Below are 27,998 nucleotides of genomic sequence, written 5' to 3'. Positions count from 1 at the left end.
GCGGTGCGGTGCGGTGAGCAGGAGGGGAAGCCGGCGGTGATCTCGCTGCAGAAGCTGATCGTGCGGGAGAAGGCCAACGAGGAGAAGGGCCTCTTCCTCATCAACGCCTCGGCCGACGCGCCGGACATGTACGAGATCTACGCGTCGTCGCGCGAGGAGCGCCAGTACTGGCTCGCGCTCATGCAGCGTGCCATCGCCAGGTCCCCACCGCCGCACTGACACACACCACCGCACTGCACCGCACCGCACCGTCACAATGCACCACTCACATAGATACCCATAGACTCACATAGAGACCCATAGACTTGCACAGAGACCCATAGACTCGCACGGAGACCCGTAGACTCACATAGATACCCATAGACTCACATAGAGACCCATAGACTTGCACAGAGACCCATAGACTCGCACAGAGACCCATAGACTCACATAGAGACTCATAGACTCACATAGAGACCCGTAGACCCGCGTGGTGGTGCATAGACTCGCACAGAGACCCATAGACTCACATAGAGACCCGTAGACTCACACAGTAACCCATAGACTCACACAGTGACCCATATACTCACATAGAGACTCATAGACTCTCATAGAGACCCGTAGACCCGCGTAGAGTTCCCAAGTGAATTGAATCGATGATCTCTCAGCCCCGTCTCCAAATGTCTGCACACGAAGTGCCTAAATATTTTTACTAAACAATTAAAATGTGGCTTTGGCCGCTATGCGAAAGAAGTTGAACGTGGCACACGCACACACGTACACACGTACACACGCACACACGCACACACGTACACACGTACACATGCACACACGTACACACGCACACACGCACACACGCACACACGCACACATGCACACACGTACACACGCACGCACACACGCACACACGCACACACGCACACACGTACACACGTACACACGCACACACGCACACACGTACACATGCACACACGCACACACGCACACACGTACACACGCACACACGTACACACGTACACACGCACACACGCACACACGTACACACGTACACATGCACACACGCACACACGCACACACGTACACACGCACACACGCACGCACGCACGCACGCACGCACACACGCACACACGTACACACGTACACACGCACACACGCACACACGCACACACGTACACACGCACGCACACACGCACACACGCACACACGCACACACGTACACACGCACACACGTACACACGCACGCACGCACACACGCACACACGCACACACGCACACACGTACACAAGCACACACGCACACACGCACACACGCACACATGTACACACGCACACACGTACACACACACACACGTACACACGTACACAAGCACACGTACACACGTACACACGTACACACGCACACACGCACACACGCACACACGCACACATGCACACACGTACGCACGCACGCACACACGCACACACGCACACACGCACACACGTACACACGTACACACGCACACACGCACACACGTACACATGCACACACGCACACACGCACACACGTACACACGCACACACGTACACACGTACACACGCACACACGCACACACGTACACACGTACACATGCACACACGCACACACGCACACACGTACACACGCACACACGCACACACGCACGCACGCACGCACGCACACACGCACACACGTACACACGTACACACGCACACACGCACACACGCACACACGCACACACGTACGCACGCACGCACACACGCACACACGCACACACGCACACACGTACACACGCACACACGTACACACGCACGCACGCACACACGCACACACGCACACACGCACACACGCACACACGTACACAAGCACACAAGCACACACGCACACACGCACACATGTACACACGCACACACGTACACACACACACACGTACACACGTACACAAGCACACGTACACACGTACACACGTACACACGCACACGCGGCACACGCGGCACACGTACACACGCACGCACACACGTACACACGTACACACGCACACACGCACACATGCACACACGCACACAATCACACACGCACACACGCACACACGCACACATGCACACACGCACACAATTACACACGTACACACGCACACACGCACACACGCACACAATCACACACGTACACACGCACACATGCACACACGCACACAATCACACACGTACACACGCACACACGCACACACGCACACATGCACACACGCACACAATTACACACGCACACACGCACACACGCACACACGCACACATGCACACATGCACACACGCACACAATTACACACGTACACACGCACACACAATCACACACGTACACACGCACACATGCACACACGCACACAATCACACACGTACACACGCACACATGCACACACGCACACATGCACACACGCACACAATTACACACGCACACACGCACACACGCACACACGCACACATGCACACACGCACACAATCACACACGTACACACGCACACACGCACACACGCACACAATTACACACGCACACACGTACACACGTACACACGCACACACGCACACAATCACACACGTACACACGCACACATGCACACACGCACACAATCACACACGTACACACGCACACACGCACACACGCACACATGCACACAATTACACACGCACACACGCACACACGCACACATGCACACATGCACACACGCACACAATTACACACGTACACACGCACACACGCACACACGCACACATGCACACATGCACACACGCACACAATTACACACGCACACAATCACACACGTACACACGCACACATGCACACACGCACACAATCACACACGTACACACGCACACACGTACACAATTACACACGCACACACGTACACACGCACACACGTACACACGTACACACGCACACACGTACACACGTACACACGTACACGTACACGTACACACGTACACACGTACACACGCACACACGCACACGCGGCACACGCGGCACACGCGGCACACATACACACGCACGCACACACGTACACACGCGACGGACATTGCCCGCGGGGATCTCCGAGGTAGGTCTGTGACGTCCGCTTCCGCGACACCGACGCTCTGGGAAACCCTCCCGGGGCGGACGCGCCGCTCTGCCAGAGATGCGCACGGATATACTCGTGCCGTGGGCCACTGACGAACGAGGAGAGGGATGAGTGAGGATTGAGTGAAGATTGAGTGAGGAATGAGTGAGGAATGAGTGAGGATTGAGAGAGGATTGAGAGAGGATTGAGAGAGGATTGAGAGAGGAATGAGAGAGGAATGAGAGAGGAATGAGAGAGGAAAGAGTGAAGAATGAGAGAGGAATGAGTGAGGAATGAGTGAAGAATGAGAGAGGATTGAGAGAGGATTGAGAGAGGATTGAGAGAGGATTGAGAGAGGAATGAGTGAAGAAAGAGTGAAGAAAGAGTGAAGAAAGAGTGAAGAAAGAGTGAAGAAAGAGTGAAGAAAGAGTGAAGAAAGAGTGAAGAAAGAGTGAAGAAAGAGTGAAGAAAGAGTGAAGAAAGAGTGAAGAAAGAGTGAAGAAAGAGTGAAGAATGAGAGAGGAATGAGTGAGGAATGAGTGAGGAATGAGTGAGGAATGAGTGAGGATTGAGAGAGGATTGAGAGAGAGGATTGAGAGAGAGGATTGAGAGAGGAATGAGAGAGGAATGAGTGAAGAAAGAGTGAAGAATGAGAGAGATAATGAGTGAGGAATGAGTGAAGAATGAGAGAGGATTGAGAGAGGATTGAGAGAGGAATGAGTGAAGAAAGAGTGAAGAAAGAGTGAAGAAAGAGTGAAGAAAGAGTGAAGAAAGAGTGAAGAAAGAGTGAAGAAAGAGTGAAGAAAGAGAGAGGAATGAGTGAGGAATGAGTGAGGAATGAGTGAGGAATGAGTGAGGATTGAGAGAGGATTGAGAGAGAGGATTGAGAGAGGATTGACAGAGGAATGAGTGAGGAATGAGTGAAGAATGAGAGAGGAATGAGTGAGGAATGAGTGAGGATTGAGAGAGGATTGAGAGAAGAATGGGTGAAGAATGAGAGAGGATTGAGAGAGGATTGAGAGAGGAATGAGAGAGGAATGAGAGAGGAATGAGTGAAGAAAGAGTGAAGAATGAGAGAGGAATGAGTGAGGAATGAGTGAAGAATGAGAGAGGATTGAGAGAGGATTGAGAGAGGATTGAGAGAGGATTGAGAGAGGAATGAGTGAAGAAAGAGTGAAGAAAGAGTGAAGAAAGAGTGAAGAAAGAGTGAAGAAAGAGTGAAGAAAGAGTGAAGAAAGAGTGAAGAAAGAGTGAAGAAAGAGTGAAGAAAGAGTGAAGAAAGAGTGAAGAAAGAGTGAAGAAAGAGTGAAGAAAGAGTGAAGAAAGAGTGAAGAAAGAGTGAAGAAAGAGTGAAGAAAGAGTGAAGAAAGAGTGAAGAATGAGAGAGGAATGAGTGAGGAATGAGTGAGGAATGAGTGAGGAATGAGTGAGGATTGAGAGAGGATTGAGAGAGAGGATTGAGAGAGGAATGAGAGAGGAATGAGTGAAGAAAGAGTGAAGAATGAGAGAGATAATGAGTGAGGAATGAGTGAAGAATGAGAGAGGATTGAGAGAGGATTGAGAGAGGAATGAGTGAAGAAAGAGTGAAGAAAGAGTGAAGAAAGAGTGAAGAAAGAGTGAAGAAAGAGTGAAGAAAGAGTGAAGAAAGAGTGAAGAAAGAGTGAAGAAAGAGTGAAGAAAGAGTGAAGAAAGAGAGAGGAATGAGTGAGGAATGAGTGAGGAATGAGTGAGGAATGAGTGAGGATTGAGAGAGGATTGAGAGAGGATTGAGAGAGGATTGACAGAGGAATGAGTGAGGAATGAGTGAAAAATGAGAGAGGAATGAGTGAGGAATGAGTGAGGATTGAGAGAGGATTGAGAGAAGAATGGGTGAAGAATGAGAGAGGATTGAGAGAGGATTGAGAGAGGAATGAGAGAGGAATGAGAGAGGAATGAGTGAAGAAAGAGTGAAGAATGAGAGAGGAATGAGTGAGGAATGAGTGAAGAATGAGAGAGGATTGAGAGAGGATTGAGAGAGGATTGAGAGAGGATTGAGAGAGGAATGAGTGAAGAAAGAGTGAAGAAAGAGTGAAGAAAGAGTGAAGAAAGAGTGAAGAAAGAGTGAAGAAAGAGTGAAGAAAGAGTGAAGAAAGAGTGAAGAAAGAGTGAAGAAAGAGTGAAGAAAGAGTGAAGAAAGAGTGAAGAAAGAGTGAAGAAAGAGTGAAGAAAGAGTGAAGAAAGAGTGAAGAAAGAGTGAAGAAAGAGTGAAGAAAGAGTGAAGAAAGAGTGAAGAAAGAGTGAAGAAAGAGTGAAGAAAGAGTGAAGAAAGAGTGAAGAAAGAGTGAAGAAAGAGTGAAGAATGAGTGAGGAATGAGTGAGGATTGAGAGAGGATTGAGAGAGGATTGAGAGAGGATTGAGAGAGGATTGAGAGAGAGGATTGAGAGAGAGGATTGAGAGAGAGGATTGAGAGAGAGGATTGAGAGAGGAATGAGAGAGGAATGAGTGAAGAAAGAGTGAAGAATGAGAGAGATAATGAGTGAGGAATGAGTGAAGAATGAGAGAGGATTGAGAGAGGATTGAGAGAGGAATGAGTGAAGAAAGAGTGAAGAAAGAGTGAAGAAAGAGTGAAGAAAGAGTGAAGAAAGAGTGAAGAAAGAGTGAAGAAAGAGTGAAGAAAGAGAGAGGAATGAGTGAGGAATGAGTGAGGAATGAGTGAGGAATGAGTGAGGATTGAGAGAGGATTGAGAGAGGATTGAGAGAGGATTGAGAGAGGATTGACAGAGGAATGAGTGAGGAATGAGTGAAGAATGAGAGAGGAATGAGTGAGGAATGAGTGAGGATTGAGAGAGGATTGAGAGAGGATTGAGAGAAGAATGGGTGAAGAATGAGAGAGGAATGAGAGAGGAATGAGTGAGGAATGAGTGAAGAATGAGAGAGGATTGAGAGAGGATTGAGAGAGGATTGAGAGAGGATTGAGAGAGGATTGATAGAGGAATGAGAGATGAATGAGTGATGAATGAGTGAGGAGTGAGTGATGAATGAGTGAGGAGTGAGTGAGGAATGAGAGATGAATGAGTGAAGACTGAGTGAGGAATGAGAGATGAATGAGTGAGGAGTGAGTGAGGAATGAGAGGTAACGCGACGCTTGGTGCGTCCCGCCCCGCAGCTGCCCGGACATGGACGAGGGCGTGCCGAGCGAGACGGAGGAGGACAAGAAGCTCACGGACGCCAAGAAGCGCAAGGCTCGCGAGTTCCAGGGTACGACGCGGCCCCCCCACCACCCTGTCGCTGGCGGGACGTTAACTACCTCGTGGGTTCCATCCCGACCCTGACGCCCGCTGCTGCTGCTGCTCTACATTTGGAGTTTGCGGCTCTCTCTCTGTCTCTCCCCGTGGTCGCGTGGATTTTTCTCCGGGTCCTCCGGTTTTTTCCTCCACATTTCGAATCGGCGTTTGGAGTATTTGGTGCCTGCTATCATCACCATCATCATCACGTGATGATGATGATGATCACGTGATGATGATGATGATCACGTGATGATAATGAGCCCACTTCGTTGAGCTTTTGAGAAAGAGCTACGCAGCAGCTCGGCGCGGCGTCACCTGGTAAAATAAAACAAAATGGTTCTTAGTTTGTGAGTTTTCATCGTCCGGTAGTCGTTGCGCTCCGCTCAACTCGTGCCGCCGATCGCCATCGCCGCGGCTTTCCGGCGTTCCAGCTTCCTGCCACGGCTGCGGTGGCTCGGCGCACAGCGGTGCGGCCGCAGCCGGTGACGGACAAACATCCCGGTGTGGATTTCCCGGCTAAACGAGGTGTGAACGTGGGACTGTTGTTGTTGTTGTTAAGCCTGCCGGCAAGGCCTCTCGTTGTCGTCTCCCCCCCCCTCGTGTGCCCGCCCCTCGTGCCCCAGGCCGGCTGGCGAGCCGCGACGCGGTGATGCGTGCCGTGCTGGAGGAGAAGCTCAAGATCTACGCCGAGATGGCCGAGTACTTCAGCTGCGAGGAGCCGGTGGCGGCGGCGGCACCGGCGGCCGAGGGCTCCTCTGCCGCCGGTGTCACCGGGGCGGCGGTGCCGCACCGCACGCTGCTGCGGCTGGAGAGCGCCGAGCTCCGCGGGGAGCCGCTCCTCAACAAGGGGCTGCAGGAGGGTGAGGAGCCACGCAGCCTGAGACCCCAGTTCTAGTGAGACCCCAGTTCTAGTGAGACCCCAGTTCTAGTGAGACCCCAGTTCTAGTGAGACCCCAGTTCTAGTGAGACCCCAGTTCTAGTGAGACCCCAGTTCTAGTGAGACCCCAGTTCAACCCAGACCCCAGTTCTAGTGAGACCCCAGTTCTAGTGAGACCCCAGTTCAACCCAGACCCCAGTTCTAGTGAGACCCCAGTTCTAGTGAGACCCCAGTTCTAGTGAGACCCCAGTTCAACCCAGACCCCAGTTCTAGTGAGACCCCAGTTCTAGTGAGACCCCAGTTCAACCCAGACCCCAGTTCTAGTGAGACCCCAGTTCTAGTGAGACCCCAGTTCTAGTGAGACCCCAGTTCTAGTGAGACCCCAGTTCTAGTGAGACCCCAGTTCTAGTGAGACCCCAGTTCTAGTGAGACCCCAGTTCTAGTGAGACCCCAGTTCAACCCAGACCCCAGTTCTAGTGAGACCCCAGTTCAACCCAGACCTCAGTTCTAGTGAGACCCCAGTTCTAGTGAGACCCCAGTTCTAGTGAGACCCCAGTTCAACCCAGACCCCAGTTCTAGTGAGACCCCAGTTCTAGTGAGACCCCAGTTCAACCCAGACCCCAGTTCTAGTGAGACCCCAGTTCAACCCAGACCCCAGTTCTAGTGAGACCCCAGTTCAACCCAGACCCCAGTTCTAGTGAGACCCCAGTTCTAGTGAGACCCCAGTTCTAGTGAGACCCCAGTTCTAGTGAGACCCCAGTTCTAGTGAGACCCCAGTTCTAGTGAGACCCCAGTTCTACAGAGACCCCAGTTCAACCCAGACCCCAGTTCTAGTGAGACCCCAGTTCAACCCAGACCCCAGTTCTAGTGAGACCCCAGTTCTAGTGAGACCCCAGTTCTAGTGAGACCCCAGTTCTAGTGAGACCCCAGTTCAACCCAGACCCCAGTTCTAGTGAGACCCCAGTTCTAGTGAGACCCCAGTTCTACAGAGACCCCAGTTCAACCCAGACCCCAGTTCTAGTGAGACCCCAGTTCAACCCAGACCCCAGTTCTAGTGAGACCCCAGTTCTAGTGAGACCCCAGTTCTAGTGAGACCCCAGTTCTAGTGAGACCCCAGTTCTAGTGAGACCCCAGTTCTAGTGAGACCCCAGTTCTACAGAGACCCCAGTTCAACCCAGACCCCAGTTCTAGTGAGACCCCAGTTCAACCCAGACCCCAGTTCTAGTGAGACCCCAGTTCTAGTGAGACCCCAGTTCTAGTGAGACCCCAGTTCTAGTGAGACCCCAGTTCTAGTGAGACCCCAGTTCTATTGAGACCCCAGTTCTAGTGAGACCCCAGTTCTAGTGAGACCCCAGTTCTAGTGAGACCCCAGTTCAACCCAGACCCCAGTTCCACTGAGACCCCAGTTCTAGTGAGACCCCAGTTCTAGTGAGACCCCAGTTCTATTGAGACCCCAGTTCTAGTGAGACCCCAGTTCTAGTGAGACCCCAGTTCTAGTGAGACCCCAGTTCTAGTGAGACCCCAGTTCTAGTGAGACCCCAGTTCTAGTGAGACCCCAGTTCTAGTGAGACCTCAGTTCTAGTGAGACCCCAGTTCTAGTGAGACCCCAGTTCTAGTGAGACCCCAGTTCCACTGAGACCCCAGTTTTAGTGAGACCCCAGTTCAACCCAGACCCCAGTTCAACCCAGACCCCAGTTCTAGTGAGACCCCAGTTCTAGTGAGACCCCAGTTCCACTGAGACCCCAGTTCTAGTGAGACCCCAGTTCAACCCAGACCCCAGTTCAACCCAGACCCCAGTTCTAGTGAGACCCCAGTTCTAGTGAGACCCCAGTTCTACAGAGACCCCAGTTCAACCCAGACCCCAGTTCTAGTGAGACCCCAGTTCAACCCAGACCCCAGTTCTAGTGAGACCCCAGTTCTAGTGAGACCCCAGTTCTAGTGAGACCCCAGTTCTAGTGAGACCCCAGTTCTAGTGAGACCCCAGTTCTACAGAGACCCCAGTTCAACCCAGACCCCAGTTCTAGTGAGACCCCAGTTCAACCCAGACCCCAGTTCTAGTGAGACCCCAGTTCTAGTGAGACCCCAGTTCTAGTGAGACCCCAGTTCTAGTGAGACCCCAGTTCAACCCAGACCCCAGTTCTAGTGAGACCCCAGTTCTAGTCAGACCCCAGTTCTAGTGAGACCCCAGTTCTAGTGAGACCCCAGTTCTAGTGAGACCCCAGTTCTAGTGAGACCCCAGTTCTACAGAGACCCCAGTTCAACCCAGACCCCAGTTCTAGTGAGACCCCAGTTCAACCCAGACCCCAGTTCTAGTGAGACCCCAGTTCTAGTGAGACCCCAGTTCTAGTGAGACCCCCGTTCTTGTGAGACCCCAGTTCTACAGAGACCCCAGTTCAACCCAGACCCCAGTTCTAGTGAGACCCCAGTTCAACCCAGACCCCAGTTCTAGTGAGACCCCAGTTCTAGTGAGACCCCAGTTCTAGTGAGACCCCAGTCCCACTGAGACCCCAGTTCTAGTGAGACCCCAGTTCTAGTGAGACCCCAGTTCTATTGAGACCCCAGTTCTAGTGAGACCCCAGTTCTAGTGAGACCCCAGTTCTAGTGAGACCCCAGTTCAACCCAGACCCCAGTACCACTGAGACCCCAGTTCTAGTGAGACCCCAGTTCTAGTGAGACCCCAGTTCTATTGAGACCCCAGTTCTAGTGAGACCCCAGTTCTAGTGAGACCCCAGTTCTAGTGAGACCCCAGTTCTAGTGAGACCCCAGTTCTAGTGAGACCCCAGTTCTAGTGAGACCCCAGTTCTAGTGAGACCCCAGTTCTAGTGAGACCTCAGTTCTAGTGAGACCCCAGTTCTAGTGAGACCCCAGTTCTAGTGAGACCCCAGTTCCACTGAGACCCCAGTTTTAGTGAGACCCCAGTTCAACCCAGACCCCAGTTCAACCCAGACCCCAGTTCTAGTGAGACCCCAGTTCTAGTGAGACCCCAGTTCCACTGAGACCCCAGTTCTAGTGAGACCCCAGTTCAACCCAGACCCCAGTTCAACCCAGACCCCAGTTCTAGTGAGACCCCAGTTCTAGTGAGACCCCAGTTCAACCCAGACCCCAGTTCTAGTGAGACCCCAGTTCCACTGAGACCCCAGTTCAACCCAGACCCCAGTTCAACGCAGACCCCAGTTCTAGTGAGACCCCAGTTCTAGTGAGACCCCAGTTCAACCCAGACCCCAGTTCAACGCAGACCCCAGTTCTAGTGAGACCCCAGTTCTAGTGAGACCCCAGTTCCACTGAGACCCCAGTTCTAGTGAGACCCCAGTTCTAGTGAGACCCCAGTTCAACCCAGACCCCAGTTCTAGTGAGACCCCAGTTCTAGTGAGACCCCAGTTCTAGTGAGACCCCAGTTATAGTGAGACCCCAGTTATAGTGAGACCCCAGTTCTAGTGAGACCCCAGTTATAGTGAGACCCCAGTTCTACTGAGACCCCAGTTTAGTGAGACCCCAGTTCAACCCAGACCCCAGTTCTAGTGAGACCCCAGTTCTAGTGAGACCCCAGTTCTAGTGAGACCCCAGTTCCACTGAGACCCCAGTTCCACTGAGACCCCAGTTCAACCCAGACCCCAGTTCAACCCAGACCCCAGTTCTAGTGAGACCCCAGTTCTACTGAGACCCCAGTTCCACTGAGACCCCAGTTCCACTGAGACCCCAGTTCAACCCAGACCCAGTTCAACCCAGACCCCAGTTCTAGTGAGACCCCAGTTCTAGTGAGACCCCAGTTCTAGTGAGACCCCAGTTCCACTGAGACCCCAGTTCCACTGAGACCCCAGTTCAACCCAGACCCCAGTTCAACCCAGACCCCAGTTCTAGTGAGACCCCAGTTCAACCCAGACCCAGTTCAACCCAGACCCCAGTTCTAGTGAGACCCCAGTTCTAGTGAGACCCCAGTTCTAGTGAGACCCCAGTTCCACTGAGACCCCAGTTCCACTGAGACCCCAGTTCAACCCAGACCCCAGTTCTAGTGAGACCCCAGTTCAACCCAGACCCAGTTCAACCCAGACCCCAGTTCAACCCAGACCCCAGTTCTACTGAGACCCCAGTTCTACTGAGACCCCAGTTCTAGTGAGACCCCAGTTCTAGTGAGACCCCAGTTCCACTGAGACCCCAGTTCAACCCAGACCCCAGTTCTACTGAGACCCCAGTTCCACTGAGACCCCAGTTCAACCCAGACCCCAGTTCAACCCAGACCCCAGTTCTACTGAGACCCCAGTTCTAGTGAGACCCCAGTTCTACTGAGACCCCAGTTCTAGTGAGACCCCAGTTTTAGTGAGACCCCAGTTCCACTGAGACCCCAATTCAACCCAGACCCCAGTTCTACTGAGACCCCAGTTCCACTGAGACCCCAGTTCAACCCAGACCCCAGTTCAACCCAGACCCCAGTTCTACTTAGACCCCAGTTCTAGTGAGACCCCAGTTCCACTGAGACCCCAGTTCAACCCAGACCCCAGTTCTATTGAGACCCCAGTTCCACTGAGACCCCAGTTCAACCCAGACCCCAGTTCAACCCAGACCCCAGTTCTACTGAGACCCCAGTTCCACTGAGACCCCAGTTCAACCCAGACCCCAGTTCAACCCAGACCCCAGTTCAACCCAGACCCCAGTTCAACCCAGACCCCAGTTCAACCCAGACCCCAGTTCTACTGAGACCCCAGTTCCACTGAGACCCCAGTTCAACCCAGACCCCAGTTCAACCCAGACCCCAGTTCTACTGAGACCCCAGTTCCACTGAGACCCCAGTTCAACCCAGACCCCAGTTCTAGTGAGACCCCAGTTCCACTGAGACCCCAGTTCAACCCAGACCCCAGTTCAACCCAGACCCCAGTTCAACCCAGACCCCAGTTCTACTGAGACCCCAGTTCTACTGAGACCCCAGTTCTAGTGAGACCCCAGTTCTAGTGAGACCCCAGTTCCACTGAGACCCCAGTTCAACCCAGACCCCAGTTCTACTGAGACCCCAGTTCCACTGAGACCCCAGTTCAACCCAGACCCCAGTTCAACCCAGACCCCAGTTCTACTGAGACCCCAGTTCTAGTGAGACCCCAGTTCTACTGAGACCCCAGTTCTAGTGAGACCCCAGTTCTAGTGAGACCCTAGTTCCACTGAGACCCCAGTTCAACCCAGACCCCAGTTCTACTGAGACCCCAGTTCCACTGAGACCCCAGTTCAACCCAGACCCCAGTTCAACCCAGACCCCAGTTCTACTGAGACCCCAGTTCTAGTGAGACCCCAGTTCCACTGAAACCCCAGTTCAACCCAGACCCCAGTTCTACTGAGACCCCAGTTCCACTGAGACCCCAGTTCAACCCAGACCCCAGTTCAACCCAGACCCCAGTTCTACTGAGACCCCAGTTCTAGTGAGACCCCAGTTCCACTGAGACCCCAGTTCAACCCAGACCCCAGTTCTAGTGAGACCCCAGTTCCTCTGAGACCCCAGTTCAACCCAGACCCCAGTTCTACTGAGACCCCAGTTCCACTGAGACCCCAGTTCAACCCAGACCCCAGTTCAACTCAGACCCCAGTTCTACTGAGACCCCAGTTCTAGTGAGACCCCAGTTCCACTGAGACCCCAGTTCAACCCAGACCCCAGTTCTAGTGAGACCCCAGTTCCACTGAGACCCCAGTTCAACCCAGACCCCAGTTCAACCCAGACCCCAGTTCTACTGAGACCCCAGTTCTACTGAGACCCCAGTTCTAGTGAGACCCCAGTTCTAGTGAAACCCCAGTTCCACTGAGACCCCAGTTCAACCCAGACCCCAGTTCTAGTGAGACCCCAGTTCCACTGAGACCCCAGTTCAACCCAGACCCCAGTTCTACTGAGACCCCAGTTCCACTGAGACCCCAGTTCAACCCAGACCCCAGTTCAACCCAGACCCCAGTTCTACTGAGACCCCAGTTCTAGTGAGACCCCAGTTCCACTGAGACCCCAGTTCAACCCAGACCCCAGTTCTAGTGAGACCCCAGTTCCACTGAGACCCCAGTTCAACCCAGACCCCAGTTCAACCCAGACCCCAGTTCTACTGAGACCCCAGTTCTACTGAGACCCCAGTTCTAGTGAGACCCCAGTTCTAGTGAGACCCCAGTTCCACTGAGACCCCAGTTCAACCCAGACCCCAGTTCTACTGAGACCCCAGTTCCACTGAGACCCCAGTTCAACCCAGACCCCAGTTCAACCCAGACCCCAGTTCTACTGAGACCCCAGTTCTAGTGAGACCCCAGTTCTACTGAGACCCCAGTTCTAGTGAGACCCCAGTTCTAGTGAGACCCCAGTTCCACTGAGACCCCAGTTCAACCCAGACCCCAGTTCAACCCAGACCCCAGTTCTACTGAGACCCCAGTTCTAGTGAGACCCCAGTTCCACTGAGACCCCAGTTCAACCCAGACCCCAGTTCTACTGAGACCCCAGTTCCACTGAGACCCCAGTTCAACCCAGACCCCAGTTCAACCCAGACCCCAGTTCTACTGAGACCCCAGTTCTAGTGAGACCCCAGTTCCACTGAGACCCCAGTTCAACCCAGACCCCAGTTCTAGTGAGACCCCAGTTCCACTGAGACCCCAGTTCAACCCAGACCCCAGTTCTACTGAGACCCCAGTTCCACTGAGACCCCAGTTCAACCCAGACCCCAGTTCAACCCAGACCCCAGTTCTACTGAGACCCCAGTTCTAGTGAGACCCCAGTTCCACTGAGACCCCAGTTCAACCCAGACCCCAGTTCTACTGAGACCCCAGTTCCACTGAGACCCCAGTTCAACCCAGACCCCAGTTCAACCCAGACCCCAGTTCTACTGAGACCCCAGTTCTAGTGAGACCCCAGTTCCACTGAAACCCCAGTTCAACCCAGACCCCAGTTCTACTGAGACCCCAGTTCCACTGAGACCCCAGTTCAACCCAGACCCCAGTTCAACCCAGACCCCAGTTCTACTGAGACCCCAGTTCTAGTGAGACCCCAGTTCCACTGAGACCCCAGTTCAACCCAGACCCCAGTTCTAGTGAGACCCCAGTTCCTCTGAGACCCCAGTTCAACCCAGACCCCAGTTCTACTGAGACCCCAGTTCCACTGAGACCCCAGTTCCACTGAGACCCCAGTTCAACCCAGACCCCAGTTCTACTGAGACCCCAGTTCTAGTGAGACCCCAGTTCCACTGAGACCCCAGTTCAACCCAGACCCCAGTTCTAGTGAGACCCCAGTTCCACTGAGACCCCAGTTCAACCCAGACCCCAGTTCAACCCAGACCCCAGTTCTACTGAGACCCCAGTTCTACTGAGACCCCAGTTCTAGTGAGACCCCAGTTCTAGTGAGACCCCAGTTCCACTGAGACCCCAGTTCAACCCAGACCCCAGTTCTAGTGAGACCCCAGTTCCACTGAGACCCCAGTTCAACCCAGACCCCAGTTCTACTGAGACCCCAGTTCCACTGAGACCCCAGTTCAACCCAGACCCCAGTTCAACCCAGACCCCAGTTCTACTGAGACCCCAGTTCTAGTGAGACCCCAGTTCCACTGAGACCCCAGTTCAACCCAGACCCCAGTTCTAGTGAGACCCCAGTTCCACTGAGACCCCAGTTCAACCCAGACCCCAGTTCAACCCAGACCCCAGTTCTACTGAGACCCCAGTTCTACTGAGACCCCAGTTCTAGTGAGACCCCAGTTCTAGTGAGACCCCAGTTCCACTGAGACCCCAGTTCAACCCAGACCCCAGTTCTACTGAGACCCCAGTTCCACTGAGACCCCAGTTCAACCCAGACCCCAGTTCAACCCAGACCCCAGTTCTACTGAGACCCCAGTTCTAGTGAGACCCCAGTTCTACTGAGACCCCAGTTCTAGTGAGACCCCAGTTCTAGTGAGACCCCAGTTCCACTGAGACCCCAGTTCAACCCAGACCCCAGTTCAACCCAGACCCCAGTTCTACTGAGACCCCAGTTCTAGTGAGACCCCAGTTCCACTGAGACCCCAGTTCCACTGAGACCCCAGTTCAACCCAGACCCCAGTTCTACTGAGACCCCAGTTCCACTGAGACCCCAGTTCAACCCAGACCCCAGTTCAACCCAGACCCCAGTTCTACTGAGACCCCAGTTCTAGTGAGACCCCAGTTCCACTGAGACCCCAGTTCAACCCAGACCCCAGTTCTAGTGAGACCCCAGTTCCACTGAGACCCCAGTTCAACCCAGACCCCAGTTCTACTGAGACCCCAGTTCCACTGAGACCCCAGTTCAACCCAGACCCCAGTTCAACCCAGACCCCAGTTCTACTGAGACCCCAGTTCTAGTGAGACCCCAGTTCCACTGAGACCCCAGTTCAACCCAGACCCCAGTTCTAGTGAGACCCCAGTTCCACTGAGACCCCAGTTCAACCCAGACCCCAGTTCTACTGAGACCCCAGTTCCACTGAGACCCCAGTTCAACCCAGACCCCAGTTCAACCCAGACCCCAGTTCTACTGAGACCCCAGTTCTAGTGAGACCCCAGTTCCACTGAGACCCCAGTTCAACCCAGACCCCAGTTCTAGTGAGACCCCAGTTCCTCTGAGACCCCAGTTAAACCCAGACCCCAGTTCTACTGAGACCCCAGTTCCACTGAGACCCCAGTTCAACCCAGACCCCAGTTCAACTCAGACCCCAGTTCTACTGAGACCCCAGTTCTAGTGAGACCCCAGTTCCACTGAGACCCCAGTTCAACCCAGACCCCAGTTCTAGTGAGACCCCAGTTCCACTGAGACCCCAGTTCAACCCAGACCCCAGTTCAACCCAGACCCCAGTTCTACTGAGACCCCAGTTCTACTGAGACCCCAGTTCTAGTGAGACCCCAGTTCTAGTGAAACCCCAGTTCCACTGAGACCCCAGTTCAACCCAGACCCCAGTTCTAGTGAGACCCCAGTTCCACTGAGACCCCAGTTCAACCCAGACCCCAGTTCTACTGAGACCCCAGTTCCACTGAGACCCCAGTTCAACCCAGACCCCAGTTCAACCCAGACCCCAGTTCTACTGAGACCCCAGTTCTAGTGAGACCCCAGTTCCACTGAGACCCCAGTTCAACCCAGACCCCAGTTCTAGTGAGACCCCAGTTCCACTGAGACCCCAGTTCAACCCAGACCCCAGTTCTACTGAGACCCCAGTTCTACTGAGACCCCAGTTCTAGTGAGACCCCAGTTCTAGTGAGACCCCAGTTCCACTGAGACCCCAGTTCAACCCAGACCCCAGTTCTACTGAGACCCCAGTTCCACTGAGACCCCAGTTCAACCCAGACCCCAGTTCAACCCAGACCCCAGTTCTACTGAGACCCCAGTTCTAGTGAGACCCCAGTTCTACTGAGACCCCAGTTCTAGTGAGACCCCAGTTCTAGTGAGACCCCAGTTCCACTGAGACCCCAGTTCAACCCAGACCCCAGTTCAACCCAGACCCCAGTTCTACTGAGACCCCAGTTCTAGTGAGACCCCAGTTCCACTGAGACCCCAGTTCAACCCAGACCCCAGTTCTACTGAGACCCCAGTTCCACTGAGACCCCAGTTCAACCCAGACCCCAGTTCAACCCAGACCCCAGTTCTACTGAGACCCCAGTTCTAGTGAGACCCCAGTTCCACTGAGACCCCAGTTCAACCCAGACCCCAGTTCTAGTGAGACCCCAGTTCCACTGAGACCCCAGTTCAACCCAGACCCCAGTTCTACTGAGACCCCAGTTCCACTGAGACCCCAGTTCAACCCAGACCCCAGTTCAACCCAGACCCCAGTTCTACTGAGACCCCAGTTCTAGTGAGACCCCAGTTCCACTGAAACCCCAGTTCAACCCAGACCCCAGTTCTACTGAGACCCCAGTTCCACTGAGACCCCAGTTCAACCCAGACCCCAGTTCAACCCAGACCCCAGTTCTACTGAGACCCCAGTTCTAGTGAGACCCCAGTTCCACTGAGACCCCAGTTCAACCCAGACCCCAGTTCTAGTGAGACCCCAGTTCCTCTGAGACCCCAGTTCAACCCAGACCCCAGTTCTACTGAGACCCCAGTTCCACTGAGACCCCAGTTCAACCCAGACCCCAGTTCAACCCAGACCCCAGTTCTACTGAGACCCCAGTTCTAGTGAGACCCCAGTTCCACTGAGACCCCAGTTCAACCCAGACCCCAGTTCTAGTGAGACCCCAGTTCCACTGAGACCCCAGTTCAACCCAGACCCCAGTTCAACCCAGACCCCAGTTCTACTGAGACCCCAGTTCTACTGAGACCCCAGTTCTAGTGAGACCCCAGTTCTAGTGAGACCCCAGTTCCACTGAGACCCCAGTTCAACCCAGACCCCAGTTCTAGTGAGACCCCAGTTCCACTGAGACCCCAGTTCAACCCAGACCCCAGTTCTACTGAGACCCCAGTTCCACTGAGACCCCAGTTCAACCCAGACCCCAGTTCAACCCAGACCCCAGTTCTACTGAGACCCCAGTTCTAGTGAGACCCCAGTTCCACTGAGACCCCAGTTCAACCCAGACCCCAGTTCTAGTGAGACCCCAGTTCCACTGAGACCCCAGTTCAACCCAGACCCCAGTTCAACCCAGACCCCAGTTCTACTGAGACCCCAGTTCTACTGAGACCCCAGTTCTAGTGAGACCCCAGTTCTAGTGAGACCCCAGTTCCACTGAGACCCCAGTTCAACCCAGACCCCAGTTCTACTGAGACCCCAGTTCCACTGAGACCCCAGTTCAACCCAGACCCCAGTTCAACCCAGACCCCAGTTCTACTGAGACCCCAGTTCTAGTGAGACCCCAGTTCTGCTGAGACCCCAGTTCTAGTGAGACCCCAGTTCTAGTGAGACCCCAGTTCCACTGAGACCCCAGTTCAACCCAGACCCCAGTTCAACCCAGACCCCAGTTCAACCCAGACCCCAGTTCTACTGAGACCCCAGTTCTAGTGAGACCCCAGTTCCACTGAGACCCCAGTTCAACCCAGACCCCAGTTCTACTGAGACCCCAGTTCCACTGAGACCCCAGTTCAACCCAGACCCCAGTTCAACCCAGACCCCAGTTCTACTGAGACCCCAGTTCTAGTGAGACCCCAGTTCCACTGAGACCCCAGTTCAACCCAGACCCCAGTTCTAGTGAGACCCCAGTTCCACTGAGACCCCAGTTCAACCCAGACCCCAGTTCTACTGAGACCCCAGTTCCACTGAGACCCCAGTTCAACCCAGACCCCAGTTCAACCCAGACCCCAGTTCTACTGAGACCCCAGTTCTAGTGAGACCCCAGTTCCACTGAGACCCCAGTTCAACCCAGACCCCAGTTCTAGTGAGACCCCAGTTCCACTGAGACCCCAGTTCAACCCAGACTCCAATTCTAGTGAGACCCCAGTTCCACTGAGACCCCAGTTCAACCCAGACCCCAATTCTAGTGAGACCCCAGTTCCACTGAGACCCCAGTTCAACCCAGACCCCAGTTCAACCCAGACCCCAGTTCCACTGAGACCCCAGTTCAACCCAGACCCAGTTCAACCCAGACCCCAGTTCCACTGAGACCCCAGTTCAACCCAGACCCCAGTTCAACGCAGACCCCAGTTCTAGTGAGACCGCAGACCGACTGAACACGTGTTCGATCTTAAAGCGGAACATCTGCCCCCCCCCCCGCCACCAACAGCTAACCTCTGACCCCCCCCACCCTCCCCACCCTCCCCACCCTCCCCTCCGCCCCGTGTCACCGTGCCTCTCGCCCACCTCCACCCACACCGGCCCGCGGCAGTGGAGAACCTGCAGAAGATGATCGCGAGCGCCGTGAGCTGCTACCAGCGGCAGAGTCACGACGGCGGCGCCGCCGCTCACGGCCCGGCGCTGCCCAAGCGCGCCGAGACGTTTGGCGGCTTCGACAGCAGCACGCTCAAGCGGCACGGTGGGGGACGACACCACCACCCACCACGAGTCCCACCGACACGCTTAATCTCTTTTTGCTTTTGACATTTTTTTCATGACAACCCACATAGACAAGCTGAAGCTTGAACTCGCTCGCTCGCTCTATTGGTGCGACGAATAAAGATATTCGTCGCATCCGGTTAAATAATCAAGCCGGTGCGTCGTAAACGTCGGCTCCGGTGGAGACAAACGCGGCCGGGCGGGCCGCGGCGTTGGCCACCCCACCAATTTGTCGCGGCCGCCGGCCTTCGTCGGTGCCGCCGCTACTCGCCGACTCACGGCGCTTGCGGCGGGGTGTAACTTTGTCTCTGTCCGTCGGTGCGTGCGTAGACCCGGGTAAGGACGACCCGTCGCAAGGCTCGTCCCCTACACAGCAGCAGGAGCTCCGGCGCACGGAGTCCGACTCGGTCATCAAGAAGGTGAGGGGCCACCCACCGGTCGTGCCCTCACCCCCCCCCCCCCCCACCACCGCCAGCGCGGGTTGGCGGTGGTCCCAGCGCGGGTGGCATGCGCCCCGGGCAGGTCAAGCAATTAGATGGGGGCCCTCCTCCACCCCCCTGTCCAATAGCCCCCCCCCCCCCTCACTCCGAGTAGTGTGGTGTGTTCACCCCCCCGACCCCTGACCCCCCTGTGACCCAGAGTAGTGTGGTGTGTTCACCCCCCCGACCACTGACCCCCCTGTGACCCAGAGTAGTGTGGTGTGCTCACCCCCCCGACCCCTGACCCCCCTGTGACCCCTTACCCCAGAGTAGTGTGGTGTGCTCACCCCCCCGACCCCTGACCCCCCTGTGACCCAGAGTAGTGTGGTGTGCTCACCCCCTCCACCCCTGACCCCCCTGTGACCCCTTACCCCAGAGTAGTGTGTGCTCACCCCCCCGACCCCTGACCCCCCTGTGACCCCTTACCCCAGAGTAGTGTGGTGTGCTCACCCCCCCGACCCCTGACCCCCCTGTGACCCCTTACCCCAGAGTAGTGTGGTGTGCTCACCCCCCCGACCCCTGACCCCCCTGTGACCCCTTACCCCAGAGTAGTGTGGTGTGCTCACCCCCCCGACCCCTGACCCCCCTGTGACCCAGAGTAGTGTGGTGTGCTCACCCCCTCCACCCCTGACCCCCCTGTGACCCCTTACCCCAGAGTAGTGTGGTGTGCTCACCTCCCCGACCCCTGACCCCCTGTGACCTCTTACCCCCAGAGTAGTGTGGTGCGCTCACCCTCCCGACCCCTGACCCCCCTGTGACCCCTGACCCCAGAGTAGTGTGGTGTGCTCACCTCCCCGACCCCTGACCCCCTGTGACCCCTTACGCCAGAGTAGTGTGGTGTGCTAACCCTCCTGACCCCTGACCCCCTGACTGACCCACCTGTGACCCCCCCCCCCCCCCCCCCCCCGTGTCGTCCCCCCCCGGCAGCACCGAGGTGGTGCCGGCCACATCGGCAACTTCCTGCGCACGCCGCTGGACATCGAGGTGAGCGGCCGGCCCGGCCAGACCGCACCGCCCCGCACCGCACCGCACCGCACCGCCCCGCACCGCACCGCACCGCACACAGAGCCGTGTGCACAGAGACAAAGATCCCCCGTGTAGCCCTAACAGACTGTTGGGGCAAGTGCTGTTAGCGAGTGGCACCTGTGAAGGCCGGCACTGTGGCACACGAAGACGTGGGTGGCCAGAACCGCGCCCGGCCGCCTTTGTCTCCCCAGTGGCGATTTTTTTTTTTTGCTGCTGCTGCTGCTGCACACCGTCGACCTAGTGGAGGCCCTGGACCGGTACAGATAATTGTTAGTGGTGTTGGCCATGAGCGGGAATAGCGCAGCGCTCCCCACCACACCTGTGTACACACGCACACACACTAGTGTACACACACACACACTAGTGTACACACACACACACACTAGTGTACACACACACACTAGTGTACACACACACACACTAGTGTACACACACCTGTGTACACACGCACACACACTAGTGTACACACACACACACACTAGTGTACACACACACACTAGTGTACACACGCACACACTAGTGTACACACACACACACTAGTGTACACACACACACCTGTGTACACACGCACACACACTAGTGTACACACACACACACACTAGTGTACACACACACACACTAGTGTACACACACCTGTGTACACACGCACACACACTAGTGTACACACACACACTAGTGTACACACGCACACACTACTGTACACACACACACTAGTGTACACACGCACACACCTGTGTACACACACACACACACTAGTGTACACACACACACACACTAGTGTACACACGCACACACTAGTGTACACACACACACACCTGTGTACACACACACACACACGAGTGTACACACACACACACTAGTGTACACACACACGTACACTAGTGTACACACACACTAGTGTACACACGCACACACTAGTGTACACACACACACACGAGTGTACACACACACACACTAGTGTACACACACACACTAGTGTACACACACACACTAGTGTACACACACACACACACTAGTGTACACACACACACTAGTGTACACACGCACACACTAGTGTACACACGCACACACTAGTGTACACACGCACACACTAGTGTACACACGCACACACTAGTGTACACACACACACTAGTGTACACACGCACACACTAGTGTACACACGCACACACTAGTGTACACACGCACACGAGTGTACACACGCACACACTAGTGTACACACGCACACTAGTGTACACACACACACTAGTGTACACACACACACTAGTGTACACACACACACTAGTGTACACACGCACACACTAGTGTACACACACACACACTAGTGTACACACACACACACGAGTGTACACACACACACTAGTGTACACACGCACACGAGTGTACACACACACACACTAGTGTACACACACACACTAGTGTACACACACACACTAGTGTACACACACACACACACTAGTGTACACACACACACTAGTGTACACACGCACACACTAGTGTACACACACACACACTAGTGTACACACACACACACGAGTGTACACACGCACACGAGTGTACACACACACACACTAGTGTACACACACACACACGAGTGTACACACACACACGAGTGTACACACGCACACACTAGTGTACACACGCACACACTAGTGTACACACACACACTAGTGTACACACGCACACACTAGTGTACACACGCACACACTAGTGTACACACACACACGAGTGTACACACACACACACTAGTGTACACACACACACACACTAGTGTACACACACACACACACTAGTGTACACACACACACACACTAGTGTACACACACACACACACTAGTGTACACACACACACTAGTGTACACACACACACACACTAGTGTACACACACGCACACACCTGTGTACACACACGCACACACCTGTGTACACACACACACACACTAGTGTACACACGCACACACCTGTGTACACACACACACTAGTGTACACACACACACATACGCCTGTGTACACACAACATCGTCACCATCCCCTCCCCGTGTGTGTGCAGGCCATGCAGAGCTCCGTCTTCATCTTGACACAGACGATGTACAGCCTGCAGGTGAGCGCAACGCCGCCACCTCGCCTACTCCACCTCGTTCACTCCACCTCTTCACCGGCAGCTCATCACCAACACCTTGTCGTCCCCAACACCTTGTCGTCCCCAACAACACCTTACCACCTCCACCACCTCATCACCTCACCACCTCGTCTCCCCCGGTCAGGCCGTGATCGCACAGCAGGACTCGTTCATCGAAACTGCGCGATACCGTGGCACCACCGCCGCCGCCGCCACCACCGCCACCACCGCCACCACCGCCACCACCACCGCCGCCGCCGCTGCTCGGGACGACGACCCCAACCGCACGCTGCGCCGCCCGGCGAACGTGGTGAGCCGCTCCGACACGGTGCGGGAGCGCGTGCCGCGGAGACACCGCGCCGACGACGGCAGCACCGGCGGCGGCGGCGCCGGCTCCCGGCGGAGCTCTGCCGAGGAGCGGCAGGGGGAGGAGGAGGAGCCGGAGGAGGAGGAGGCCGGCTGGAGCCGCGAGGAGCTGCAGTTCCGGCTGCTCGAGTGCGAGGCCGAGTGCCGGAAGATCAGGGTGAGTCTCGGCGCACGGCGCGGGTCTGCCTTCGACAGCCGGCAGCTGCGCCAAGAAGCCTGTGACGCTGGCCGCATGTCCCCTCGCTCCGTCTCCGCCCTCGCATCGAATCCGCTGTGCGGGGGGTACACAGACACGCGTGGGCACGGATGCACACGGGAGAGACCGACTCACGCGATTTGATCGTCGTGGCCCTGCTCAGTAGAGTTGCGGAGCGGCGAAGGCCTCGTCCTGTGTATGGCGCTAAAGAAGTTCAGCATACACACACTACCCATAGACTCAACACTACCCATAGACTCAACACTTATACTGTATAGAGATCTCCACTTGGCTCTTTGCCGACCTCTTGGTCCGCTGTTACAAGTTGACCACCCCACCGCATGCGGCAAATAAATACAAGTATTCCCGTCAGCGGAACAGAATGACGCCTTCAAGGGCACGGCGGCACTACCCCCGCTTGGCAGGCACGAGGCGAGCGGTGACACGGGGTGGTTCTTGTCCGTCGTTTCAGGAGCAGTTGCTCGGCATGGAGAGCGGCGGCAAGGAGGAGGGGGAGGAGGCGGGGGGGGAGCGGCGGGAGGAGGAGGGAGGGGAGAAGCGGCCGGGAGAGCCGCGGCGAGCGCTCACGCACAGCCGCCAGAACAGCCTCCCGTGCGGCGCCCTGCTCACACTGGGGCAGCAGCAGCAGCCGCCCTCCCTGCAGGTGACGACGTCGCGCTGGTGTGACGACGACGACGATGACGATGATGATGATGACGACAACGACGATGACAATGATGATGACGACGACGATGACGATGATGATGATGACGACAACGACGATAATGATGATGATAACGACGATGATGATGATAACGGCGATAATGATGATGATAATGATGACAACAATGACGATGACGACGATGACGAAGATGACGAAGATGATGGTGATGGCGATGATGGTGATGACGACAACGACGATAATGATGATCATAACGACGATGATGACGATGATGACGACGATAATGATGACAACAACGAGGATGACGACGATGACGAAGATGATGGTGATGGCGATGACGACGATGGTGATGACGATGACAACAAGAACAGACAGACTCTACTCACTATCAAACTCACTCACTCACTCCCACACTCACTCACTCCCACAGTCACTCACTCTCACACTCACTCACTTTCACTCACTCTCACACTCACTCCCACACTCACTCACTCACTCTCACACTCACTCACTCCCACACTCACTCACTCAACACTCACTCACTCAACACTCACACTCACTCACTCTCACACTCACTCACTTTCACACTCACTCACACTCACTCACTCTCACACTCACTCACTCACACTCACTCTCACACTCACTCACTCCCACACTCACTCACTCAACACTCACTCACTCAACACTCACACTCACTCACTCTCACACTCACTCACTTTCACACTCACTCACACTCACTCACTCTCACACTCACTCACTCACACTCACTCTCACACTCACTCACTCTCACACTCACTCACTCACACTCACTCTCACACTCACTCACACTCACTCTGACACTCACACTCACTCACTGTCACACTCACTCACACTCACTCACTCTCACACTCACTCACTGTCACACTCACACTCACTCACTCCCACACTCACTCACTCAACACTCACTCACTCAACACTCACTCTCACACTCACTCACTTTCACACTCACTCACTCACACTCACTCACTCTCACACTCACTCACACTCACTCTGACACTCACACTCACTCACTGTCACACTCACACTCACTCACACTCACTCACTCTCACACTCACTCACTGTCACACTCACACACTGTCACACTCACACTCACTCACTCTGACACTCACTCACTCTGACACTCACTCTCACACTCACTCCCACACTCACTCACTCTCACACTCACTCTCACACTCACTCACTCTCACACTCACTCACTTTCACACTCACTCACACTCACTCACACTCACTCACTCACACTCACTCACTCTCACACACTCACTCTCACACTCACTCTCACACTTACACTCACTCTCACACTCACTCACTGTCACACTCACTCACACTCACTCACACTCACACTCACTCACTCTCACACTCACTCACTCTCATACTCACTCTCACACTCACTCACTGTGCGTGCGTGCTGTGCGTGCGTGCTGTGTGTGTGCTGTGGGTGTGTGCGTGCTGTGTGTGCTGTGCGTGTGTGCTATGTGTGCTGTGTGTGCTGTGTGTGCGTGCTGTGTGTGCGTGCTGTGTGTGTGTGTGCGTGCTGTGTGTGCTGTGTGTGTGCGTGCTGTGTGTGCGTGCTGTGTGTGCTGTGTGTGTGAGTGCTGTGTGTGCGTGCTGTGTGTGCTGTGTGTGTGCGTGCTGTGTGTGCGTGCTGTGTGTGCTGTGTGTGTGCGTGCTGTGTGTGCGTGCTGTGTGTGCGTGCTGTGTGTGCTGTGTGTGCGTGCTGTGTGTGCTGTGTGTGTGCGTGCTGTGTGTGCGTGCTGTGTGTGCGTGCTGTGTGTGCGTGCTGTGTGTGCGTGCTGTGTGTGTTGTGTGCGTGCTGTGTGTGTGCTGTGTGTGTGTGCTGTGTGTGCGTGTGTGTGTGCTGTGTGTGTGCTGTGTGTGCGTGCTGTGCGTGCTGTGTGTGCGTCCTGTGTGTGCGTGCTGTGTGTGTTGTGTGCGTGCTGTGTGTGTGCTGTGTGTGTGTGCTGTGTGTGCGTGCTGTGCGTGCTGTGTGTGCGTCCTGTGTGTGCGTGCTGTGCGTGCTGTGCGTGCTGTGCGCCATCCAGCAGCGCCGGGGCAGCGTGGGTGCGGCGTGCCTCGCCCTCCCGGCGGAGCGGAGACCCCCTCCCCCCACCCTCACCGTGGACGGCCCCGACGGAGTCGCGCCGATCGGCACGGCCGCCCCCGTGCCCTCCTCCCGGCGGCCCCGGGCCAAGTGCCTCTCCCCTCCCGGCAAGGGACTGGCCGCGGGGCCCACCAGGGAGGAGGAGGAGGAGGACTCAGACGAGTCCAAGACGCCCACCAACATCCCGTCGTCTCCCCCCTCCTCGCCAGGTCTGTGGGTAGTGTTAGTCTATGGGTAGTGTTGAGTCTATGGGTAGTGTTGAGTCTATGGGTAGTGTTAAGTCTATGGGCAGTGTTTAGTCTATGGGTAGTGTTGAGTCTATGGGTAGTGTTAGTGTATGGGCAGTGTTGAGTCTATGGGTAGTGTTGAGTCTATGGGCAGTGTTGAGTCTATGGGTAGTGTTGAGTCTATGGGCAGTGTTGAGTCTATGGGTAGTGTTGAGTCTATGGGCAGTGTTGAGTCTATGGGTAGTGTTGAGTCTATGGGTAGTGTTGAGTCTATGGGCAGTGTTGAGTCTATGGGTAGTGTTGAGTCTATGGGTAGTGATGAGTCTATGGTGCAGTGTTGAGTCTATGGGCAGTGTTGAGTCTATGGGCAGTGTTGAGTCTATGGGCAGTGTTGAGTCTATGGGCAGTGTTGAGTCTATGGGTAGTGTTGAGTCTATGGGGAGTGTTGAGTCTATGGGTAGTGTTGAGTCTATGGGTAGTGTTGAGTCTATGGGCAGTGTTGAGTCTATGGGCAGTGTTGAGTCTATGGGTAGTGTTGAGTCTATGGGGAGTGTTGAGTCTATGGGCAGTGTTGAGTCTATGGGTAGTGTTGAGTCTATGGGCAGTGTTGAGTCTATGGGTAGTGATGAGTCTATGGTGCAGTGTTGAGTCTATAGGCAGTGTTGAGTCTATGGGTAGTGTTGAGTCTATGGGCAGTGTTGAGTCAATGGGCAGTGTTGAGTCTATGAGCAGTGTTGAGTCTATGGGCAGTGTTGAGTCAATGGGCAGTGTTGAGTCTGTGGGCAGTGTTGAGTCTGTGGGCAGTGTTGAGTCTATGGGCAGTGTTGAGTCTATGGGCAGTGTTGAGTCTATGGGCAGTGTTGAGTCTATGGGCAGTGTTGAGTCTATGGGCAGTGTTGAGTCAATGGGCAGTGTTGAGTCTATGAGCAGTGTTGAGTCTATGTGCAGTGTTGAGTCAATGGGCAGTGTTGAGTCTATGGGCAGTGTTGAGTCTATGGGCAGTGTTGAGTCAATGGGCAGTGTTGAGTCTATGGGCAGTGTTGAGTCTAAGGGCAGTGTTGAGTCTAAGGGCAGTGTTGAGTCAATGGGCAGTGTTGAGTCTATGGGCAGTGTTGAGTCTATGGGCAGTGTTGAGTCTATGGGCAGTGTTGAGTCTATTGTGCAGTGTTGAGTCTTTGAGCAGTGTGCATTTTGAACTTCTTTCGTGCCATACGTAGCCAACCGTGCTAATCGGCGGTGCCAGGGGGGGTGGTGGTAGCAGCGTGGAGGTTGTAGCGAGAGAGAGAGAGGGGGGAGAGTGACGTGGCGTGCCGCTCACACCACCACTCACACCGCCCCCTCCTCCCCCCTCTGGCAGACTCGGCGAGGAAGAGGAAGAGAGGCTCCCTGCCCGCCGCCATCCCGCCCGGCGCCCTCCACGAGCAGCTGCAGGCGCTGCAGCTGCAGCAGCAGCAGGGGCAGCAGCAGCAGCAGGGGCAGCAGCAGCAGGGGCAGCAGCAGCAGCAGGGGCCAGCGAGCGACGACCCCGGCGCGACCCCGGCGGGGAGCGGCGGCCACGAGCAGCGGCAGCGTCGGTGTCGCGACGGCGCGGAGGGACGGAACTCCGGCGGCGAGGAGGAGGAGGACGACGACGAACTCTACTTCTGACGACGA

At 55.2% G+C, this 27,998-nt stretch overlaps 1 protein-coding gene across 1 annotated transcript; it reads left to right on the top strand.

The window, feature by feature from the left end:
• On the top strand, positions 1-27,997 carry LOC144950885 (uncharacterized). Its single transcript, XM_078881054.1, has 11 exons — positions 1-200; positions 6,205-6,296; positions 6,949-7,185; positions 18,951-19,097; positions 19,448-19,536; positions 20,524-20,580; positions 22,669-22,719; positions 22,883-23,260; positions 23,772-23,963; positions 26,060-26,327; positions 27,703-27,997. Exons 1-11 carry the CDS (start codon positions 127-129, stop codon positions 27,990-27,992), a joined length of 1,875 nt encoding a protein of 624 aa, XP_078737180.1. The 5' UTR covers positions 1-126; the 3' UTR covers positions 27,993-27,997.
• The last annotated feature ends 1 nt before the right edge of the window (position 27,998 follows it).

The sequence above is a fragment of the Lampetra fluviatilis genome, chromosome 59 (assembly GCF_964198595.1).
Source record: "Lampetra fluviatilis chromosome 59, kcLamFluv1.1, whole genome shotgun sequence".
Lineage (NCBI taxonomy): Eukaryota > Metazoa > Chordata > Hyperoartia > Petromyzontiformes > Petromyzontidae > Lampetra > Lampetra fluviatilis.
The sequence above is the reverse complement of the archived record's forward strand: the minus strand, read 5'-3'. Positions and strand labels throughout refer to the sequence as shown.